The 25,933-nt window shown below is 35.6% G+C and overlaps 1 protein-coding gene across 2 annotated transcripts in view; it reads right to left on the minus strand.

Annotated features, from left to right (window-relative positions):
* The window catches only part of LOC128992339 (C-factor-like), a 76,527-nt gene that overhangs the window by 2,737 nt on the left and 47,857 nt on the right, over window positions 1-25,933 (minus strand). For both annotated transcript variants that reach the window (XM_054415995.1, XM_054415914.1), the window contains exon 5: window positions 9,811-9,966. In XM_054415995.1, coding sequence (XP_054271970.1) covers window positions 9,811-9,966 — 156 coding nt within the window. The remainder of the gene's footprint in view (window positions 1-9,810; window positions 9,967-25,933) is intronic.

Genomic DNA, 25,933 nt, shown 5'->3' on the forward strand with positions numbered 1-25,933 from the left:
CGGTATCAGTACCCGGACTGCGTGGTTTCCTTGTGCGTAGTGCCGTGCTTCAAAGAGTACCATACTCTGAAGAATGTTTAAAAATAGTAAAAAGTAACCTTTGTACATCTATATATATATAAAATCCAATGTATGTTTGTTTGTTTGTTTGTCCTTTATGGACTCCAAAACCGCTCGATAGATTGTAATGAAACTTTCAGGCATTATTAAGCATTATTCAAGGGTGGTTTGTGTGAAGTTTGGTGCAGATCCGTCAAAAGGGCTCCACCCCAGTGGCTCTGGAGTTTCCCATGTTAACCTTAAGAGTACTCTATTTAAATGGAATTAAAGAATCTTAACAGCTGTTTCAACTAAAGAATTTGATTCTGTCATGTTCAATAGCATTAAAAAGTTAATAGGTTTTACCAACAGGGTGCAGCACTATTGTTTTTTTTTTATTTATGACAACAGCTAATTTGCAACCAAAAGGTGAGTGAGCGTAGCGAACAAACTTCAACCTGGAGGTGAGTTAGCGTAGCGAACGAGCTAACCTGAAGGCAAGTGAGCGCAGCGAACGAGCTCCAGCCGAAAGGTGAGAGAGCGTAGCGAACGAACTTCAACCAAGACGTGATTGAGCCATGCGATCGAGCTCATCTTGAAAATGAACGAGCATTTAACATAAAACCACATTAGGACAGGACGACGTCTGTCGGGCCAGCTAGTAGTATATAGGCTATATATATAAATATTTCAATATTTACTTCTTGAAACATCCACTCAGTTGACCAGACAACAAAAAAAACCCGTAAGTAAATATGGTCAATGCAATATCTTGTTATTTATTTATTAGTTTATTATTATTAATCTATATATACAAAATCCGATGTATGTTTGTTTGTTTGTCCTTTATGGACTCCGAAACCGCTCGACAGATTGTAATGAAACTTTCAGGCATTATTAAGCATTATTTAAGGATGGTTTGGGTGAAGTTTGGTGAAGATCCGTCAAAGGGGCTCCGCCCCAGTGGCTCTGGAGTTTCCCATTTTAGCCTTATGAGTACTCATATTTAAATGGAATTATTAAAGAATCTTAACAGCTGGTTCAACTAAAGAATTTGATTCTGTGATGTTCAATAGCATTAAAAAGGTAATAGGTTTACCAACAGGGTGCAGCACTATATTTTTCTTAATCTATGACAACAGCTAATTTGCAACCAAAAGATGAGTGAGCGTAGCGAACGAACTTCAACCCGGAGGCGAGTTAGCGTAGCGAACGAGCTTACCTGAAGGCAAGGGAGCGCAGCGAACGAGCTCCAACCTAAAGGTGAGTGAGCGTAGGGAACGAACTTCAACCAGGACGTGATTGAGCCATGCGAACGAGCTCATCTTGGAAATGAACGAGCATTGACATAAAACCACATTAGGACAGGACGACATCTGTCGGGCCAGCTAGTCTATACTTATAAAAGGCAAAGCCCTCACTGACTCTCTGACTGACTCACTCACTCACTCATCACTAATTCTCCCACTTCCCATTTACCTAGGAGGCTGAAATTCGGTACACAGATTCTTTGGGAATTAAATAGGAAAACTAAGTAGTTTTAATTCTGATCGGGCTTTCGGGCTCCGCCCCAGTGGCTCTGGAGTTTCCCATGTAAACCTCATGATTTTTCATATTTAAAAGGAATTAATGAATCTTAACAGCTGTTTCAATTAAACAAGTTGGTTCTGTTCTATGATGTTTAATAGCATTAAAGTTACAAGGATTACCAACAGGGTGCAGTACTATATTTTTTTTTTATTTATGACAATAGCTAATTTGCAACCAAAAGGTGAGTGAGCGTAGCGAACGAACTTCAACCTGGAGGCGAGTTAGCGTAGCGAACAAGCTAACCTGAAGGCAAGTGAGCGTAGCGAACGAGTTCGAACCTAAAGGTGAGTGAGCGTAGCGAACGAACTTCAACCAGGACGTGATAGAGCCATGCGAACAAGCTCATCTTGAAAATTAAGTAGTTAAACGGGGCAAAGCCCGCAGGTACAGCTAGTTATTTATAAAATTTAAAAATTAAAGTATATCATTTACGCTAACATGAAGACTATTACAATGTTTATTATAATATTTATCATAGTTATTTGCTTTAAAATGCGTTTTATACTAGGTTTCCTCAGAATGTTAAAAAACCACGAAGAATTGCGAAAAACCTTGCCCTGGGCCATTGGCGAGCGTAATTACATCCCGCGCCACTGATCGTGTCCAAACCGCGGCCCACTATCTTAGGCCGCAGTTTAGGGGTTAAGTGGTTTGAAGACTACAAAACATGATGTCTTTAACATTTAAAACATAGAAAGTCGGCCTGTATTAAGTAAAAGTTGTATTTTTGTTTCAGCTTGAACAATAAAAACAGTAAAAAAGTTCCCTGTTTTCTGGTATTCAAACCACTAAAACAAACAAAAGAATATCTAAACCTCAATAGTGTAGCATATGGTTGGAAAGCTTATAAAATGGCGGAGATTTTAACATATTCAGACACTTTCTTGTATACAGGGTGTGAAAAAAATGCAATAGACCAATGTTTTTTTTAAATTTTTATCAAACATCTTAATTTTTATCTTTCAATATATTTACAATGGAGTTTTTACAACTGATCTTACTTCATTTTCTATTATTCTTTTTCAAAATTTAATTTAGAACACGATAATGACATTTTCTACTCAAATCCATATACAGGTAATTGAGAAATTAATGTATTAAGTTTAAAAACATAAAATAAGTTTTTGGGAAGCTAATTTTTAGACTTGGAACCTTTTATATGCATCATCACACTTCATTTACTTTGTACTTACACCAACAAATTTTTGTCACACTGAGTTCCAATCACCCTGTATATATGTTTTTTTTTTCAGATAATCGGTCATTGTCAGTAAAAATTAGATATATTATTTTAACTTTGGTTGATAACATTTAATATGTACATTTTACATATATTTTTTATTTGTTTTTATTGTCTCCTATAATTGTAGTAACACCCATAAGCATATCTTCAAATGTCTGTGTCACCGCTGATAGTCTCTGGTGATTGGAGTAACAGCCGTCGTGATCGGTCTTTCTGTTAACCAACATTACGGATAACCTGACCAAACAATGTGATTACAATAATCACAAGTCAGATAATCGTTGATCTACTGTATAAATATTCAGGTTGACAATTAAGTCTTAGGGCAACTTTATAACATTAAAACAAAAACAGATACCTCAACCGAATTTGGGCTGTCATTACTGGTAAAAGTAAACTACTTTTTTGTGAACATGGAGATCAGATGTCATCTATGGCGGACGGCCCATAGGGAGAGGGTTGAAAATCTTAAAGGTAAGCATCGGTTAGTATGTACATCAAATTAAAGGTCTTGTATAACTAAAAACAACTAATGGCTTGTAGGAACAAAGGTCCCTAAAAAGCTCAAACGTAATACAAATTATTGTAATATTTAAACAAACTCAGAATAAAATTATCTATGTGTCAGGATAGATATCCCAGTACAACATATCTCTTGTGTAAAAACAGTTTCTTGTTTATCTTTGTTTGCCTTTGTTGATGTTATTTTCAAATTTGAATGACTCCAGAGGTTTAACTCTGGTTAAGGCAGCAAACATGTTTGTGAATAAATATTTGTTTACTAAGGTAGCTTTGGTCTTTTGTTTAATGATGATAAAAATTTTTCCCTGGTTGAAATATTGGAAATTGTCTTCACCAATATGAAAAGGCAAATAAAGGTGTGTTGAGATAACCTTAGTTCTTCGTCATAACCACTAAATTAGCACCCCAACCCAGTTATTATTTTTAAGTTTACGCTCCTTTTGTAAAGGTTTATCAAAATTATTGTAAAGTAATGGCATCCCATTGACCAAACTTAACCCTAGACTTGTTTCTGATAAAAAAAAACAAAAAAAACGACTATTAGCCTAGTGTAAGTTTGTGTGGTGGTAATCCCCTTAAATGATAAAATACCCCGTTGCAGCAAACCTGCCAACTAAGCGAATTTCCATTTGTCTGAATTGATTTTCAATTAAATATATTTAAATAACATTAGGTTTAACGAGTATTTAGGTTTGCTGCTACAAGGAGACTAATAAAGTGTGTTTTTTAGTAAAATATTAATATCTTAGTAGGTACAAAATAAATAAATTTGCCAAGTTTGATCAAATTATATCCATAAACAAGCAAACTACAACATTTTACAGTATTCTCCATAAAAAAAAACATGGGAATTTTAAATTTAAATTTTTTTAAAATTTTCTCCGTTACCAATAACCATACAAAAATACTTTTATGTTCTAAATTTATTTGTTTTTTAAATCTCTTTAAAAGGTCTAAAGAGATTGGGAAATTTTGTGTTTTGAGGGTCAAAAGTGATAAAAACCAATTTTTACCCTATAAAACCCCCCGTAAAGCCCTGTTCCCATGGTCCGATCATGCTGGTTCGCGAATTCATTCAAGTTTATCCCGCTTTACACCTTCAAACCAAATTTCATCAAAATTGGACAAATATTACTCAAGTTATCGCGTTCACCGACACACACACACACATATATATAGGCTATATATATATAAATATATATATAGCCTATATATAAATTTGAACGAATGGTGTTTTTTGGCCTCTGGGGACATCAAAATGAAAAAGTAAATCGGTCCCGGGCCTATGTCTTACCATGCCACCTACGGTAATAGCTACTTCCCTATAGAGAAATTCGCTAAAAGGGCCTTATCAACGTCTGGTTACTAGTTATTTTGCGACTGGTTAAGGTTCCATTACCCAGTTATCAAAAACCAATCACAAAATTACTTTACAGCAGCATCTTCGACATGCATATTTTTGGTTAGTTTAAAGAAACGGAAACTACCTCTTGGGTTTACTGATACATATGGTCATATGGATGTTCCAAGCATTGTAGGCTATATTATTTTAACCTTTTTTGCTTGGAGCGACAGGCAGTACCTGGTTAAAATCTCCTGCAATCAATATTGTTTTTCCACCCATTGGAACTTGTCATAGTACTTATTTAATGAACAAATACCCGTTCAAACCTATTTCATCTTTATTCCCAAATTGTTTTCTTAGAGTGGCTATTGAGGTTATTCCACTTCATACAAAATATTGATTAAACACTACAATAAATCCCAAATATAAATGTTAGTAAATTTACAAAAAGAAGTATAGAATAAATCTTTATGTTTTGAAATCAGAAAAAAAAACAGAAGTTTTCAATTTAATCTTGAATTGTTTATTATTTAGTCAATGTGGTTATTGTTTCTTGTAAAACATTCTGTAGTGTTATCGAAAGTTAAATTAAAATATAGTTTTAATAAGACAAATACTTTATTAGGTAACTTTTACAATAAATCAAGATTCAGAATGTTTACCAACAAAAACTAAACAAATAATATTCTAACACCATATGTTTTCAAACACATCTGAATAACAACACGTCTCCCCTTTAAAGATCGAACCTCCGGTTAGGTTTGAATTGTCTTGTTGATCTTCTTAGATTCGCTAAAGGATTTGTCTGCGATGCCATTGCAAGATGATCGAAAGGTTCTGATCTTCTCAGGTGTTCTGAAGGACTGGTCTGCAGTGCTGGTTGAGAGTGTAGTGCTAAATCTTTGCAGTGATCTTCTGTTCCTCCGCAAACAACCATCTTGCGTTTGAATTATATAGGATTGAGGTGCAGGATGTTTGTTTAATATAGTTCCTTCTTGATTCCTGTCCTTTATATGGACTTGAGCTCCATCAGGTAGAGTAGGCAATTCTGTGGCTCTATGTCTTTTGTCAAAATAAACCTTTTGACGATCAATTCTTGCTTCTTCCTTTTCCCTTAACTTTTCAGCATCTACCAGATAGGCTCTTAGTTGATCAGACATTATTGGAACATAAGTGCGGATCCTTCTCCCGAAAAGTAATTCCGCTGGACTTTTCCCATTTTCTAGAGGGGTTGCTCTTAACATAAGTAGCGTTTTGTAGGGATCATCATTTTATTTTTATTGGTACTTCGATGAAGCCGTTGCTTTGTGGAAATTTTGGGCTTGATGTAATCAATTTAAATCCATAATCACGACCAAGTTGTTTGAATTGACGTGACAGCAGTCAAATTGAGAACCACAGTCTGCTCTCACTGTCTCAGGTACACCATGACGTGCAAAGATGGACTTTGTATATGTCACAATAGTGCCCATTTTTAAGTCATTTAGTCTAGCAATCTCCATAAACCTGGAATAATAGTCTGAGATTAAGAGATACCAGTGACCTTTGCACTTCAGCAAATCGGCACCCACTATTTGCCAAGGTCTGTCCGGATAAGGGGTTGGTATCAGCGGCTCTGCTCTCGTAGCACGATTTTCTGCACTTATCTTGCAATTTTCTACTAGTTCTTTGATTTGTTGAGAAAGACGAGGCCACCACACAGTCAATTTTGCAAAAGATCTACATTTTGTTATGCCTTGATGTCCTTCATGAATACTTCTTAGTACATTAGCTCCAAGAGAATTTGGTATTATAATACGACTTCCAAAGAGAAGTATACCATTTTGCTCACTCTATGATACCAGTAGGGCAATACATCTTCTGGAATCTTTAGATTTTTCTGGCCAAACTTTCATACAATACTGTGACCCATTTTTTAGAGTTTCATCTTTCATAGTTTCTTGATTTATTTCTCGCAACCTTTAATCCGAAACTGATGGTAGAGTAGTGTCAATATTTTGTATATATGCAAGGATTTCCTCTGTAAATTCCCATTCCTCTTCAGAGTTCTCTGTGTCTCGAGACAGTGCATAAGCCAAAATCAAATGTTTACCGGGCGTGTAGGTAATATCATATGTATATCTCATCAGTCGGAGTCGTATTCTCTGAAGCCTGGGAGTAATATTGTCCAAGTCTTTTATCTTGAATATGGAGAGCAAGGGCTTATGGTCAGTCTCAATATGCAAATGCAACCCTAAAATGAGGTGTTCAAATCGTTCACACCCCCATGCAATCGCTAGAGCTTCTTTTTCTATTTGAGCCCAATTACGTTCGGCTGATGACAAACTTCTCGAAGCATAGGCCACAGGACGTTTAGTTCCATCTTCTTGAAGCTGAAGTAGTGCAACTCCAATACCGTATGACGATGAATCCGCTGAGGAAGGTTTCTTTAGACATGCTGTATAAAGCGAGACACGGTTCGGACATCAATGACAGTTTAATCTTTTCCAAAGATTGGTCTTGATCAGGCCCCTTAAACAAATTCTGTATTTCTTAGCAGTAAAGCATGTAGTGGATGAACTATGGTTGACAAATTATGAATAAACTTGGCTACGTAATTGACAACACCTAGAGTTCTTCTTAGTTCTTTAACATTAGTTGGCGTCTTGAGTTTCTGGATAGCCTCAACACGAGAGGGATCTGGCTTAATAACATTTTTAGTTACAAGGTGGCCTAGTAAACTGATACTGTCATGCCGGAACACACATTTTGATCTATTAAGTGTCCAGCCCTTTTCCTGGAGCCTACACAAAACACTATGTAAATTTTTGTCATGTTCTTCCATATCTTTCCAGTATATAGTTATGTCATCGAAATGGCAAACAACAGCTTAAAGCCCTTCAAGTGATTCAGACATTTGACGCTGGAATACTGAACCAGTGGAAATCCCAAAAAGAAGTCGTAAAAATCTGAACCTTTCAAAAGGTGTGATGAAAGTAGTAAAATATGAAGCTTCTTCTGTTATGGGTATGTGCCAATAACCCGAGTTAGCATCTAGTTTCAAGAACACCTTAGCATCATATAATATTCCCAGAGTGTAATCTACAGAGGGCACAGGATATAGTTCTCGTTTAACACTCTCATTAAGTTTAGTAAAATCTACGCAAAGTCTTATTGAATTGTCCTTTTTAGGGACAATGACAAGAGGTGAACACCAGTCAGTCGGAGTGTCTACTCTCACAATAACACCTTTATCCAACATTGCATCCAGTTCTTTTTTACAGCATCTTTATAGGGTAGGGGAACACGCCTTGGAACTTTGAGAGGGTACGGTTCAGTGTTTGGCTTTAATTTTATGACAATAATAGGTTTTTTACATACCTCAGTCAAATAGTCCAATAAATGATATTGCTCAACAGGTTACATGTTTCGTTGCGAAGACAACATTTTCAAAGCTTGAAACTCGTCAAAAACTCATTTGAAACACGGACACGAACACAGAAAACATTAATATAGACCTCCAATAGTGACATAGACCTCCAGTCTGCTACCAACCCCGTGCCGCGCCGGACCAAATCAGTATTATGATAGCGCTATCTAAATGTCTATCGTGTATTCGTACCGTATTAATGTTTTCTGTGTTCGTGTCCGTGTTTTAAATGTGTTTTTGACAAGTTGCAAGCTTTGTCTTTGCAACAAAACATGTAAGCTGTTGAGCAATATCATTTATTGGACAATTTGACTGAGGTATGTAAAACACCTATCATTGTCTTAACAATATAGTCCAGGGGCCGAAAACATGAATTTTGAAAGTATTACAACAGGATATTATTGATATAATTTATGTCCTGCTGAGAAGAAAGCCAAATTATCTTTGCTTTGCTAAACTGCTTTAAATTTAAACTATTCTTTATTTGAAGTGGTAGATAATTATAGTATTTTGGTCCTAGATATTGAAAAGAGTGACGAAAAATAAAATATATTAAAAATATTCCACTACACCTAACTTTCCGTAGATGAATTAGCGTAAGCCTTGAAAGTAACCGTAGATTTCGACGGGTTTCGCCTAGTTTCCAATGATTCTACTACTTATCATGCGCTTAACTTTACTTAATTTACCTACTTAAAAATACACAAGTTTGCAAATTCTACAGTAAAACAATTGATTTCAAATTTCTTTGACGTGACTAAAAAGTCTTAATTATTATAGGTAACGTTATCCCTGGTTTTATATAGTATACAGTACATTTACTGGCAAAGTAATCCAAATGTAATATTGCTTATTGGCTTACTGATAAATCACGATCAGCTGTAATGAAGTAAACAAAAATCAGCAGTAAACGGCTTCTAATGCTATTCTTATGGAGAACATTTTACGTTATATCTAATTTTGTGTTCAAGTTTTGGGAATTTCACTATTTTTCCTGCCGTCACGGGATCGAGACCTTTAATTTGAGCCCTCTCCTGTCATTCTACGACTTCCTATTTGCCCACAATTTTGATGCAAAGAATCGGCTTACGTAATTAATATATAGATGCCACCAACTGAACCTCAAATGAACAATTGAGTAAAAATGACAGCTGTTCAAAGATTGATTGAGTTTATGATAATAATAATATACGCTACCTCCTCAGGACCTAAGGGCCCGCTATAAGACGGAAGAAAATCATAAACGTAATCATAGGTTGAAATGCACATTAAATTAAAGGTCTTCATTAGTATCGTACAATGCCGCAAATTTGAGCTCAAAAAGATAACTGAGTAAAAAATGGAAGCCGTTTACATTCAACATGGAAAATTCAAGAAATTTTTGAATGGTTGTCATTTTTGATTCAGTTTTCCATTTGGCAGCATTGTTTTAAGTTCAACAAGACCTTAAATTTGATGTACATATCAACCTATGCTTACCTTTAAAATTTTCATCTTACTCCCTATGGACCGTCCGCCATAGATGACATCTGATCACCATGTACACAAAAAAGTAGCTTACTATTACCAGTGACAGGTCAAATTTGGTTGTGATATTTCCTTTTGTTTTGAAGTTATTAAGTTGTTCTAGTGACCCTGTCTGTATAATGTCTAGTAGTTTACCTTGCTTTCCCTGTAGCCCCAGTATCCTCCCCCGTAAGGTCCTTCGTTGCTCTTCACAGAGCCCAACACTGAGGACATGTACACCAAGGCAGCTCTATCAATACTTATGCCTCCACTGCTCGACAGGGCTGCTTTCTTTACCAATGGAAGTAGCTCCTGTGCATCAAAGGGGATAAGAATTACGTACACGTTTATTCTTGGATTTCTAATCCTATTGAGATACGATCTTAAGTTATACTTACTAGAGGACCCAAGAAATATTCAAATTTATGATTTTTGATTGAGTAATACAGTATCTTGAGCTTGACTGGTTCAAACAATCAATAGCTCAATTTAAAGCCTAGTACCTGGGGACCGAGCTTTGCTCACCTGGGGACCGAGCTTTGCTCGGGAAAATCATTAGTTTGCTCTAAAAGCAGTCTTAATATTGCAGATACATAAATCCATTCCCAAACTCCACACTGCTCGCCTTTACTTCCTTCAGCACTCCCTACATCGTGGACCTGTTTCCCTCCCTTCCCATTGCATGTTAGGATTGCAGATACATTAATGTAATTGCCACAGACAGTTCCCACGCTCAGCACTGCTAGCCTTACTACTTCCTTCACCACTTCCTACGAAGCGGACCTATTTTCCTCCCTTCCCATTGCATTTGAAAATTGCATATACCTTAATCTAATCGTCATAAACAGTTCCCACACTCCAGACAGCTCGGCTTGACTACTTCCTTCACCACATCCTACGTTGCGAGCCTGTTTTTCTCCCTTCCCATAGCATTTTAGGATTGGAAATACCTTAATCTAATCGTCACAAACAGTTACCACACTCCGGCCAGATCGCCTTGACTACTTCCTTCACCACTTCCTACGTCGCGGACCTGTTTTTATCCCTCCCCATAGCATTTTAGGATTGCAGATACCTTAATATAATCGTAAAAAACAGTTCCCACACTCCAGACAGCTCGCTTTGACTACTTTCTTCACCACTTCCTACTTCGCGGACCTGTTTCCCTCACTTCCCATAGCATTTTATGATTGCCAATACCCTTATCTAATCGTCACAAACCGTTCCCACACTACGGACAGCTCGCCTTGACTACTTCCTTCACCACTTTCTACGTCGCGGACCTGTTTCCCTCCCTTCCCATAGCATTTTAGGATTGCAGATACCTTAATCTTATCGTCATAAACAGTTCCTACACTCCGGACAACTTGCCTTTACTACTTCCTTCATCACTTCCTACTTTACGAACCTGTTTCCCTCCCTTCCCACGGCATTTAAGATTGCAGATACCTTAATCTAATCGTCATAAACAGTCCCCATACTCCGGACTACTCGCCTTTACTACTTCCTTCACCACTTCCTACGTTGCGGACCTGTTTCCTTCCCTTCCCATAGCATTTTAGGATTCCAGATACCTTAATCTAATCGTCAAAAACAGTTCCCACACTCTGGACGACACGTCTTGACTACTTCCTTCACCACTTCCTACATCGCGGACCTGTTTTACTCCCTTCCCATAGCATTTTAGGATTGCAAATACCATAATCTAATCGTCATTAACAGTTCCCACACTTCAGACAGCTCGCTTTGACTACTTATTTCAGAGATGAGCGAGCGCTCAGATAAGAAGGACCTCAGCGATAGTGTTCCGGTCTCTTGAGTTTGGCGGAGTTTTAATTTCGCGAAACACGTGCCAGTCACTCGTCTATGACGTGTTTCTTGTGAGATATTGGCGGAGTTTTATTTTCACGTGTTTTCTTTTTGGTTTTTTTAACATGGTTAACTGTAATATATGCTTAAAAGTGATAAAAGCGAACGTGATTAAGCTACAGTGTTGTGATTGTGAGAGAGAGTTCCACGGCAGCTGTCTGAAGATGAGCAAGGCTGATGTAGACTGTATCACGTCCGAAGGAATGGTTTGGAGGTGTCAGCCGTGTGGAGATACAAGAAGGAAGAGTCTACGATTTGAATCTGACGTGCAAGAGGGTAAGCTTTCTCTTGAGGACGTTATGGAAAAAATCATAGAGATAGGTGAGAATCAAAAGTTGATTGAACAAAACGTAAATAAGTCTAATGAACTCTTGAGTGACAAAATTGATGAAAACACTAAATATGTTAAAGAACAGAAGATCTCATTGGATAGATGTTTGAAAACTATTGATACGCTGGTCGCAGAGAATCAACTACTAAATAAAAAAGTTATTGAACTTGAAAAGCGTGTTGATGAAATGGAACAATACTCTAGGTTAAATGCAGTCGAAATACACGGTGTCCCGCAACAGCCTAACGAGGATGTCATAGGAGTTGTGAAGGCAGTAGGCCGAGCCCTGGATATTGAGGTGAAGGAATCTATGATTGACGCTTGTCATCGTTTGGGCAACAAACCGGGGCCGAACAACGCTCCACCTGGTATCATCGTCAAGTTTGTGCGGCGACTGGACAAAGAGGAGTTCCTAAGAAAACGACGTGTGAAGAGGAATCTCTCTACAAGACACATGGATATGCCAATGGACCAGGCAGTGTACGTCAACGAAGCTCTGACACCGGCGAGGCGGCGACTTCTAGGGGCGGCGAGGCAAGTGAGGAAAGATAAGAACTTTCGACACCTATGGGTTCGTGGCGGGAAAATATTTCTGCGCAGGGACGACGGATCGACTGTTATTCAGGTGACTTGCCAGGCTGACTTAGAAAAAATTGTTTAAAGTACTCCTTATCACTTCCATTCATAGATATTATTGTTAAATACTTTTGTAATTGACTAAATGCACTTTTCACAGTTCTTTTATGCAAAACTGGTAAATTTGTTATATACAAAATGTATATAACAATGTCTTATGTCTGTGCCTGTAGGATTTTATAAATTTATAATTAGTCTTAGTTTTATTGCTTTATTATTTAAATGTCATATACTTTTAAGAAATAATTTCAAATAGTACAATTGTAATTATTCATCAAAACATTAGGAGTCTCAGGAAAAACTTTGACTTTTTTATTGCGGAATTATCGAGCTACACACATTTCCCAGAGGTAATTGTTTTATCAGAAATTTGGATAAATTCAAATGAAATTAGTCTCTATGAAATATCAAATTATAAAATGTATGCAAAATGTAGTGATGATTATCGTGCTGGAGGAATTGTTGTATATTTAAAAGATTCATTAGTGGATATTAATAATCTTCAATTTGAATCACAAACGTCTGATACTGTGCTTGTTTCTTTTAAAGCTTTTGAACAACAATTTTATATTTTAGCTGTTTATAGATTCAGTTTTATTCCTATTGAATTGTTTAATAATGAATTTAGATTTATTTTAAGCAATAAAGAAAATTTGTTTAGGTCATTTAATAACTTTTTTTTGGTAGGGGATTTAAATATTAATTTACTCGATAATTGCATTAACACTGATACGTATAAAACAATTTTAGCAAGTAATGGTTTTGAGAGTCTAATAAATGAGCCAACACGAATCACAGAACAATCTGAAACATGTATAGATCATGTTTTTGTCAGAGTTAAGGAAAAGATCAAAGTATTGGTAGAAGCAACAGTCGTCCAAGCTGATATCAGCGATCATTGTCTGATAAGAGTCGTGGTCAGCGTTGCGGGGAAGGACAATGGAGGTCCCCCTCCCGCCCCCCTGCAACGGTGGCACACGGACTACTTGAGACTGAGACAGCTGTTAGCTGAAGCCGATTGGACTAGTGTATATGAAGCTACAGATGCTTCAATTGCGTTTGACAATTTTTTTCATTTGTTACAAGGTTTTATAGAGCGAAGTAAAGAAATAGTAAATTGTAACAAACAAGTTTCCAGTAAAATAAAACCATGGATGAACGATTTTATGTGCTTAAAAATCAAGAAAAGAAATCATATTTTAAGCTTATGAAGCGCCATCCAAACAATGAGAATCTAAAAAAATACTACAAGAAATATAGAAATGCCCTTCATAATGAAATTAAAAAATTGAAAGACGATTTCTACAAAAAAAGTTTTGAAAGCTGTAGTGGTAATTCCAAGAAAACTTGGAAACTATTGAATGAGCTGACTGGTCAGTCCAAGAAAAAAGATGAAGTTCTTAGATTAGAAGTAAATAATATTTTGATTGATGATTCATTAGCAGTGGCAAATGAATTTAATAGGTATTTTTTAGATATTGTTAAAAACCTAAAAATGAATGATCTTAATTTTGTTGGAAATCTTCTTTCCCTGGAATACAAAAACAGTTTTTCCCAATCATTTCAAGTCAAAACAATTTTTATTGGCCCTGTTTTGCCAGCAGATCTTAATACCGTAATAAGAAGCTTAAAAAATAATACATCTCCTGGAATTGATGGCATAAATACAAGTTTAATTAAGGAAATTTTACCAGAAATTGAGAATGTTCTCTTATTTTTAATTAATTTAAGTTTAACAACTGGTGTTTTTCCTTCAAGACTAAAAAATGCAGTAGTAATACCAATTTTTAAGAGTGGGCTGAAGACAAAATCTAGTAATTATCGTCCGATATCTCTGTTGTCTTGTTTTTCTAAGATATACGAAAAGATCATGAAGAACAAATTACTATCATTTTTAGATCAAACAAAATTTTTTAGCAAGAATCAATTTGGATTCAGAACTGCCATGAACACTGAACATGCTTTGTTAAATTTTATGATGGGGGTTAATGAAGGTGTGAATGAGGGTAAAAAAGTTAGTGGGCTTTTTCTTGATATAAAAAAAGCGTTTGATACAGTCGACCACACACTGCTGTTGAATAAGCTGTTCAATATTGGAATTAGAGGTGTTGCCCATGAATGGTTTAAAAGCTATCTCTCAGACAGGAAACAGTGTGTCAAAATTAATTCAATCATAAGTGATATGGGAACTATTAAAAGTGGTGTACCCCAGGGATCTGTATTGGGGGCAATTTTATTCATCATATATATTAATGACCTGTGTGAGGGTAAATTTCATGGTAGTTTAACCTCATTTGCTGATGATACAGCATTGTGCTACTCTGAAAGTAACTGGCAGTCGGTTCAGAAGGCAATGGACAGAGATCTTGAGTTATTGAAATGGTGGTTCACTGTTAATCGTTTGGTGCTGAGTGCTGAGAAAACCAAATACATAAATTTTAGCCTCAAGAAACCAATTACATTTCCAGACCCTGTCAAATTTAAATGTACACTCTGCTTGAGTAAGCATTCAACCTGTATGTTTGAATGTGCCACTGTTCATCAAACCAGTTGTATTAAGTATTTGGGTCTTCATGTAGATGAAGAACTTGGTTGGAAAATTCATGTAAAAAAGCTAAAGGACAAAATTAACAATTCAATTAGATATTTTTACTTTTTAAGAAGTCTTAGTAACTGTCAAGTTTTGCGCATGCTGTATTATGCTTTAATACAAAGTAGGCTTGAATATGGCATAGCTTTCTGGGGTAATACATATGAGTTATATACAAAACCATTATATTTTCAACAAAAACATGCGTTAAGATTAATCTCATTTAAAACCAGATTTGACCCTTCAAGACCTCTTTTTATCCAATACAACATTTTTCCATTAAAGTACCTGTATGTTTATAAAACTTTAAATCTTTTTTGTACAGTTTATAAGACCATTCCCAAAATTGAAAATGAATACATACTCAAACTTAGAAATCCTAACCAGTTTCTGGTTTCTAAACCCAACAATACATTTTATATTAAAACTTTCAGATTTATTGCACCAAAATTTTTCGATAAATTGCCTTTCAATATAAAGAAGATAGTAGAAAACAAAAAGATGTTTTTAAGTAAAGTAAAGAAATGGCTTTCACAGCAAGAAGAAATTGACGAATTATTTTCATTATTACAGTAAATAGTGTTGCTTTAGAATTGTTTTTCTTTTTTATTATATACATATATAGGATTAATTAATTATAAGGGCGCACTTTGGCGGGCTATGCCACTCAGGGTCTATACATTGTATGTAGTGAGCTATGACGGCCCTTGGGTTGGGGCTAGCAGCCGCCTGGTGGTGATAGTGCAGTGCATCGTTAGAGTTATCAGACCAACAAGATAACAAGATAACATTCATGACTATTTGGCAAGTGTTTCAAATTATAATTTTTCTTCTTACTTATTTACTTTTAAACTGTTTAAGACCATTGTGTTTTTAATTTCAAATCTTATTTATATCTTTCTGAACGCTCTTTGTTTATGTAAAATTTATTATTAACGGAACCTCAACTACAGGCTTTGCCTATAGAGGCCCTATTTATTTTCTCTACGTTAAAATTTGTAGGTCACGCTTATTGTACATAGCAGATATTCTTTTCATGTTTAAGATGATTTATTTTTGTTTTCTGAATTTGCCATATGTCAGCCTGGTGAGATCAACGGACTGAAAATATCATAATTATTCTTTATAGTTGTAATCAACTTCATTTGTTTTGTATCTTTTTATTAATGTGAATTTGTTGTGCAATAGTTGTGACCTGTGTATTATATGTATCCGATCTGAAAGAGAAAATAAACAAACATTCTATTCTATTTATTCTATTCTACTTCCTTCACTACTTCCTACGTTCCGGACCAGTTTTCCTCCCTTCCCATAGCATTTTAGGATTGCAAATACCATAATCTAATCGTCATTAACAGTTCCAACACTCCAGAAAGCTCGCTTTGACTACTTCCTTCACCACTTCCTACGTCACGGACCGGTTTCCCTCCCTTCCCATAACATTTTAGGATTGCAGATACCCTAATCTTATTGTCATAAACAGTTCCCACACTCCGGACTGCTCGCCTTTACTACTTCCTTTATCACTTCCTACGTCACGGACCTGTTTCCCTCCCTTCCCATAGCATTTTATGATTGCCTTTACTACTTCTTTCACCACTTCCTACGTCGCGGACTTGTTTCCTTCCCTTTCCAAAGCATTTTAGGATTGCAGATCCTACAGATCCCAGACTTCTCACTGCTACCCTTGACTACAATGTATTGAGTAATCTTCAGTATAATCTTTGCTTAATGATGTTTTCCTTTGTACTGTATTTGTAATTTGCTAGTATACTGTGGGTAGTTGGCTTATTATGAACACGTGCTACAACTTCAAGTCTTTTGTTTACTTTTTCCTTGTTTAATTCAACCAACATGGTTACTTAGCAACCCATAAGACTAATGTTAAAAAAATGTCACTTTCAGTTTTGTTTTTCTACGCAATTAGATTTTTGTTGGGAGTTCTAACTGCATGAAGCTCGTTTTTAGGCCAAAAATAAACTATTTACAAGATTTGAAGAAAATCGTCGGAGCCGTTTTCGAGATCTTTCTGCAAGCAAGCAAGCAAGCAAGCATACATACAAGCAAACATTGCTCGTATTAGAGTATAGGATAGTTTACTGATTATTTTGAGTCTAAACCATATGGAAAAACATTAAAAAAACTAGAGCTTTGATTTTTAATCATAGACAAAACTTATCAATATAATTAATACGCTACATGAAACTTTGTCGGTTGAACTCCTCCGCCATTTCTTAACCGATTTTATCCATTGACGTCTCATTGGAAAGAGCATGTCGAGTAGATTTGCAAACTGACCTTAGATTTTTGAAAAAGTCCCTTGGGCTCAGCCCCAGTGGCTGTTAAAGTTCCCATGTTATCCGTATGAAGAACATAATTGTTTACATTTTGATCAGCTGTATTAATTGCTTAATTAATTGCTGTTATTTATTTTTCAATTCAAAGTCTTTTAAACTCATCGGAAATTATGATGACTTTTATTTGATTTTAAATAACTACTTTACTTCTTTGCAATTGCTCGATTTCGAGCAACGTGTTTACTAGTGAAAAAAATTTTTGTGTTGGTTGTTCACCTTGCGTTTGCTTGAAACTCGTCCGATTTGATAATAGCTCAAAAGAAAGCGGGTATTTCACTGAAGGTTCTTAGACTAAAATATAAAGGATTATATAATTATAACTGGTGAAATACATATTAAATTGAAGTGAGAATTCAAAAATAAATCAAATTATGTGTTTTGGACGAGTAATACAGTAGGTAAATATTTGCCAATACTTGATGTGAAAACTTGGCGTGCATGCCTTCAATTTGAAACCTCAATAATGAAAATCGGCCGGGTAGAAGAGCCAAACGAACTCGGAAAAGAGAAACCAAATTTAACTCCCTAAGTAATACATGGGGAGCAAATTTCGTTTACGTATACACCGAGTGGGATTATAGATAAATATATGCCAAAGCTTGATGGCAAATCTGTGCGTGCATACCTTCAGTTCGAGACCTCAATCATGAAAATCGTTCGGGTAAAAGAGCCAAACGAACTCGGCAAAGAGAAACCAAATTTAACTCCCATAAGAAATACATGGGGAGCAAATTTTGTTTAAGTATACACCAAGTGGGATTATAGATAAATATATGCTGATGCCTGATGGAAAATCTGTGCGTGCATACCTTCAATTCGAGACCTCAATCATGAAAATCGGTCGGGTAGAAGAGCCAAACGAACTCGGAAAAGAAAAACAAAATTTTTAAATATATAAAATAGTTTCTAAGTCACTGTGTAAAAATTGTCTAATACGGTAGAAATATTTTGCTATTCAACATAAACTAAACAATAAAGCCATTAGAAATTTGCTAAGTAAACAGCCTTTTTGTGACAAACAGAGGTATAGATGGTGTTATATACATAGACTATATATAATATTTTACCATTGTAGGCCTATGTAAGACTACTCTGTAGGCCTATGTAAAACTACTCTAAGCTAAGCTCATGTGACTTCTTCTTGTTCACTACTACTTCCGTGTCATCTCCAAAATGTAGCTTTGTGCTCTGTAGTCTGTTGATTTTGTTATCAAAATAAATCTTTTAAATCTACTTTGTGTAGTTATTATTTAGAAGCCCAAGAAGAATTAATATGGTGTCGGAACTGGGATATTTAGTTTGAACAGTGAAGTGTTTAGTATCAAGTGAATTTTCTTAGTGAATATTAGGTTAACCTCAAACCACACGATGGCAACGTTTCAAGCTCCACAAGCATTGGACCTTAGTGGCAACGTAGCTGAAAATTGGAAAAGATTTAAGCAACGTTTTATGCTCTACTTGGAAGCCCTGGGATCCGACAAGATGCCCGAGAGACGAAAAATAGCTATATTGCTGACCACTATAGGTGATGCGGCTCTAGAAGTGTATAATACCTTCTCGTTTAGTGAGTCAACTCCCAAACTCGAAGAAGTTATAGGAGAATTTGATAAGTACTGTCAGCCACTAAAAAACATAATTTTTGAACGGTTTAAGTTTCACTCATTGGGACAGAAGGAAGGTCAGTCGGTTGATTCTTACGTGACAGAACTGAAGAAAGCAGCATCCAACTGTGAATTTAAAGACGAAGAAGATATGATTCGAGACAGACTGGTGCTAGGGATTCGCGATAAAGTGATGCAGGAACGTCTGCTGCGAGATACAAGCCTCACTCTCAAGAAAGCCGTTGAGTTCTGCCGAACTTGTGAAACAAGTCAAAACCAGGTTAGAGAACTTCAAAATACAGTGGAGTCTATCAAAGTTACAGGTAGGCCTATGTCTAGTAACAATACTTCTAGGTTACCTTCTAAGGTAGGCTCAAAGCAACACAATGAATTCTTTTTATGTAAGAAGTGTGCAAACACCCATAGAGCTCGGAACTGTCCAGCCTATAACAAGAACTGTGCTTTGTGCAAGGACAAACATCATTTTGCTAAGTGCTGCCCTAATAAAGATAGACTTAAATTTAGTAACAAGGCTAACGGTAAACCGAAGAAGAAAGTTTATGAAGTTGAAACAGACACTGCGACTGCGGATCAACTTGTTGAGGATGAATATGCAATAGGCCTAGACTTTTTCAGTGAATCTGATGATCTCTTTGTTAACTCTCTAGAAAATAAGTCACCTGATAATGGTGAGAATAACAGTTTGAATGTTAATTCTGTACAAGGTCTAACAAAGCCTAACAAGTTAAATAATAGGGCTTGGTATGAAACTATTGTTTTAAGTGAAAATGATGAGGTTACTTTTAAATTAGATTCAGGCTCGGAAGCTAATGTGCTACCTTTGAAAACTTTTAATAGTTTGCTCTTTAAGCCTAAATTGCTGAGTACACCAACTGTATTGGTAGGGTTTGGTCAAAACTCTCAAGTTAAACCTATTGGTAAAGTACTACTTAACTGTTCCTCTCGTAATGCGAACAATGTCAGTAATGTTGAATTTGTAGTAGCTGATGTCAATTCTGTTCCTTTACTAGGACTTGAAACCTGTGTAAAACTGAAGTTAATTGAAAGAGTGCCTATTAGTTGTAAGCCTGTTGTAAATGTAAATAGTATTTTTGTAAATCCTAAAGATAAAATTGTAAATCAGTACCATGATGTATTTGAAGGTCTAGGAAAATTTCCAGGCAAAGTTGAAATCAAACTCAAGCCAAATGCTGAACCGAGAATCTTTCCACCTAGGCGCATACCTTTAAGTTTAAATGAAAAGTTAAAAAGCACTTTGGATAGGCTAGATAAGCAGGGTATAGTCTCTAAAGTTTCAGAACCAACTGAATGGGTTCAAAATCTTGTGATTGTTGAAAAGCCTAATGGTAATTTGCGTCTATGTCTTGACCCTAGGGAAATGAACAAAAATATCAAAAGAGAGCACTATCTGATTCCCAAATCTGATGAAATTTTAAGTAGGCTACATGGTAAAAAAGTTTTTTCAGTGTTAGACATGAAAGAAGGATTTTGGCATCTTAGGCTAAGTGAAAGTAGTGCATTGTTAACTACCTTCCATACTCCTTTTGGTAGGTATTATTTTAATGTTTTGCCTTATGGCCTGTGCTCAGCACCAGAGATCTTTCAAAAGCATTGTAAAGAAATATTTGGGGATATTTCAGGATGTGAAATATATTTTGATGATCTTATTATTTTTGCTAAAGATGAAAATGAACATGACATGATCTTGAAAAAAGTACTTGACCGAGCTAGGGAAAAAAATGTTAAGTTTAATCTGTCTAAGTTCCAGTACAAAGTCCCTGAGGTTAAGTTCTTAGGTCAATTAGTCTCAAGTGATGGCATTAGGCCTAATCCAGAACATGTGAGAGCTATTGTCGAAATGGAAAGACCCCAAAACAAGAAAGAATTGTTAAGATTTTTAGGTATGACTAAGTATTTGTCACAGTATATTCCTAACCTATCGACTTTGTCAGCACCTTTGCGCAACTTAACTAAAAATGATACTGAGTGGCAATGGTACCCAGAACATGAGAAATCATTTTGTGAGTTAAAGAGTAAGTTAGTCTCTGCCCCAGCATTAGCTATTTTTAATAGTTTTAAACCAGTAACCCTTCAGGTTGACGCATCAAAAGATGGCCTCGGAGCATGCTTGCTTCAAAATGGTCACCCTATAGGCTTTGCATCAAGATCATTAACTGATACAGAGACCCGTTATGCTCAAATCGAGAAAGAATTACTTGCTATTGTCTTTGGCTTTGAACGTTTTCATCAGTTAACGTATGGTAGGCTAGTTACCGTACAGACTGATCACAAACCATTAGTTTCTATAGTTGAAAAAGATCTTTGTAAAGTGTCAGCTAGGTTACAACGTTTATTGTTAAGACTTTTGAAGTATCAGTTTAAACTCGTGTATGTACCTGGTAAATTGATGTTTATGGCCGATACATTGTCTCGGTCTTATTTGAAAGACCCTGTTACTGATGATCCAGAATTTTCTTTTGTTGTACATACTATTAGTAAATATGTGGCTATGTCTGAACAAAGGAAACAAGAATTTATTAAAGCCATTGATGAAGATGAAACTATGACTATGTTAAAAAAATATCACTTATTAGGTTGGCCCAAGTTCAAAAATGCGTGTCCTAAAAATGTACAGTTTTATTTCAATCTTAAACATGATATTAACTATGAAGGTGGTTTATTGTTTCTTAATGACAAAGTAATAGTGCCAACTAAACTTAGATTGAGTATGTTGAAGAAAATCCATGAAAGCCACCTAGGTGTAGAAAAGTGTAAAATTCTTGCCAGACAAGTGTTGTACTGGCCTAATATGTCTACAGATATAGAGGATTTTGTTCTAAAGTGTCAAACTTGTGAAAAGTTTAGGAGAAGTAATGTTAAGGAACCTATGTTAAGTCATCCTGTTCCATCAAGGCCATGGGAAAGAATAAGTGCTGATATCTTACAATTTGGTAATAATGATTATTTGGTTGTTGCAGACTCATACAGTAGATGGTTTGAATTGTGCTTGTTAAATGGTAAAACAGCAAAAAATGTAATAGATGTACTTAAACCGATTTTTGCTAGATTTGGCTCACCAGATGTTTTAGTATCTGATAACATGCCTTTTGGAAGTGTCGTGTTTAGAGAATTCGCGGATGAATGGAATTTTAAACTGGTTACTATAAGTCCTTTGCACTCTCAGTCTAATGGCCTTGCTGAAAAATTTGTCTCAGTAGCTAAGAATATATTGAGGAAATGTAATGACTCTAAGAAAGACATTAACGTAGCTCTAATGTTGTACAGGAATACTCCCTTAAAAGATACAAAACTGTCACCTGCACAAATAATGTTAGGTCGGGTAGTCAAAACAACATTACCAACTGCTAGTTCTGTGTTAAAACCTATTTGTGTAAACAGTAAAGAGATTAAATCAAAGTTAGAAAGTCACAAAAAAGTTGTAAAAGCTTATTATGATAGAGGATCACATAAGTTACCTCCCTTTCAAAAAGGTGATAATGTTATGGTAAAATCAGGAAAGGTTTGGGAACCAGGATTAATTATAAGAAAACACCAGACACCAAGATCCTATATAGTTAAGTCTAGTAATGGTAATGAACTAAGAAGAAATAGGGTATTTTTGAGAAAATCCTTTAACAAATTCCCTTTAGTCTCAAGTGAAGATCCAATGACTCAGTTGTATGATGAAACTGATAGGCCTATTGTTCCACCTAGGTTAACTCCTGCCTCAACACCTAACCAAACTAGCTTGACTCCTGTTGCAACCCCTAACCCATCTCAATCCCGAACAAGGTTTGGAAGAGTAATTAAAAAACCAATAAGGTTTGAAGACTAATTTTGTTTTGTAAATATTGTGTGTTCAATTTTGTTTTCATGAACTCTCAATCCTTATTTTTAGGGGGGAGATGTTATATACATAGACTATATACAGTGTGTAAATTAAGTATGGAAACAAATCTGTATTTTTAAAACCGAAATAGATAGAAATATTCTATTTGTGGCAATAATAGTTAACAAAGATTCCGCAATTTTTCACATGAAAAATATTTTTTTACCCCCCTAACAGGGTAGGTGGTAGGGGGTGACTTATTTTTTTCAAATAGCAACCCCTATTGAGTGACCCCTCATTTTGAAGAGTTTGTCAAAAGAAACACAATGACGCAAATCCGAGGTGAATATCTCACTCCTAGCCCAAATGGCGGATATTCCAAAATTTGATTTATTGTACGTGAAAAGCACCAATTTCACAAATAATGGAAAGAAATCTGTATTTTTAAAACCGAAATAGATAGAAATATTCTGTTTGTGGAATTGATTGTTGACATAGGTTCCGCAATTTTTTTAATCAACAATATTTTTTCAACCCCTTTAACAGGGTAGGGGGTGGGAGTGACTTATTTTTTTCAACAACAACCCCTATTGAGTGACCCCTCATTTTGAAGGGTTTGTTAAAAGAAAAAGAATGACGCAAACCCGAGGTAGATATTTCACCCCTAGCCTAAATGGTGGGTAATAAAAAATTTAATTTTTGTAAAAAAAAGCCCATTTTGGAATATCCGCCATGTTAGCTAGGAGTGAGATATTCACCTCGGATTTGCGTCATTGTGTTTCTTTTGACAAACCCTTCAAAATGAGGGGTCACTCAATAGGGGTTGCTATTTGAAAAAAATAAGTCACCCCCTACCACCTACCCTGTTAGGGGGGTAAAAAAATATTTTTCATGTGAAAAATTGCGGAATCTTTGTTAACTATTATTGCCACAAATAGAATATTTCTATCTATTTCGGTTTTAAAAATACAGATTTGTTTCCATACTTAATTTACACACTGTATAATATTTTACCATTGTAGGCCTATGTAAGACTACTCTGTAGGCCTATGTAAAACTACTCTAAGCTAAGCTCATGTGACTTCTTCTTGTTCACTACTACTTCCGTGTCATCTCCAAAATGTAGCTTTGTGCTCTGTAGTCTGTTGATTTTGTTATCAAAATAAATCTTTTAAATCTACTTTGTGTAGTTATTATTTAGAAGCCCAAGAAGAATTAATAGATGGTGCCGATTAGAGTGAGGTGAGGGATGCACATACCATCTCAAAAATGGATTGACATTGAATTAATTTGATACCACCATGTAGGACCTAGTGATGTGACTCTCACTATTTTTGGGAGCCCTTCCCACATCCTTCCTTAAACCCCATACTAATTGACGAAATCGATAATTATGATATTTTGAGCATGTTTGTTCTCTTATTTAATAATAATAGTGAGTATTAATTAACAAGTTATTGACTTCTTAACTAGTACCAACTATTGGGATTTTCGGAATCTTGTATTATTAGTAAATGAAATGTTGGTGGGCCCTTCTGTATGGTTTGAAGGGACTATATATAAATACCTCCGCTGCAGCAAACCTGCCAACTAAGCGAATTTCCATTTGCCTGGATTGATTTTCAATTAATCTATTAAGTTAACATTTGTTTAACAATTGCTACTGGGAAACTAAGTGTGTATTTTATTAAAATATCAATAGCTTAGTATGAAATAAATAAATCTGCCAAGTTTGATCAAAATATATCCATAAACAAGCAAACTACATTTTACAATATTCTCCTTAAAAATAACATGGGAATTTTCAATTAACAATTTTTTGAATTTTCTCCGTAACCAATTATAGTGCAAAAACACTTTGATATACAAAATTATTTGGTTTTTTAAGGTCTTTAAAAAGGTCTGGAGAAAAATTGATAAATTTTGTGTTTTAGGGGTAAAAAATGAGAAAAACCCATTTTTACCCCATAAAACCCCCCGTTAAACCCCGTTCCCATGGTCCGATCATGCTGGTTCGCGAACTCATTCAAGTTTATCCCGCCTTACACCTTTAAACCAAATTTTATCAAAATCGGACAAAAATTACTCAAGTTATCGTCCGGACGGACACACATACACACACATATATATATATATATATATATATATATATATACATATATAAAAATTTGAACGAATGGTGTTTTTGGCCTTTCGGGACATCAAAATGAAAAAGTAAATCGGTCCCGGGCCTAGGTCTTACCATGAGACCTACGGTAATAGCTACTTTTCCCTATAGGGAATTCGCTAAATAACTACTTCCCTATAGGGAAATTTGCTAAATAACTACTTCCCAATAGGGAAATTTGCTAAATAGCTACTTCCCCATACGGAAATTCGCTAAAAATATCATACTTTTTTACTAGTCATCTAATAGCCTATCTTTCATTCAATGTAGCCAAAATCAAATGACCAAAAATGAGTACAGTAAAACTTCACTTACTCAACAATTTGTGGACTCAGAAGCTGTTGAGTTTGGGGGTTGTTGAATCTACGGAAAGTAAATAAAAGAAACGTCTTATAACACTCAAAACATATATTTACGCTTATACTGTTACTCACAAGACGGTAAATATACAAAAACGATGGTAAGTGGTGATCGATTTCGATTGGACACTCCAATCATCATCAGACCAGTTGTATTATTACTAAGTTGTATTATTATTTCTAGATATGTGGTTTTTGAAGCGGTTTACGAAGTTCACAGTCTGTCCAATGTAGAAGCTATCACAATCGTTACAATTGATCGTTTTTATTGATAAGAGTTTGACATCTACAGGAAACCTACGCAAACGGACACTACAATCAACAAGTCTATCCATCCGACAATCCACAAGACCGCAGCCTTTATATCTATGCTGTACCGAGCCTATAAGATCCCACTTAGCCAAGCCAATAGGAAAAAAGAACTGGACACCATTAAGAAGATCGCCCAAGTGAATGGATTTCGAACCAAGACGATAGAGGACATCGCAAGGAAGACGAGGAGAAAAATCGATAGACAGA

This window comes from Macrosteles quadrilineatus, unplaced genomic scaffold (genome assembly GCF_028750875.1).
Source record: "Macrosteles quadrilineatus isolate MER2022 unplaced genomic scaffold, UCM_ALF_1.0 Scaffold_1__1_contigs__length_201487025, whole genome shotgun sequence".
NCBI lineage: Eukaryota > Metazoa > Arthropoda > Insecta > Hemiptera > Cicadellidae > Macrosteles > Macrosteles quadrilineatus.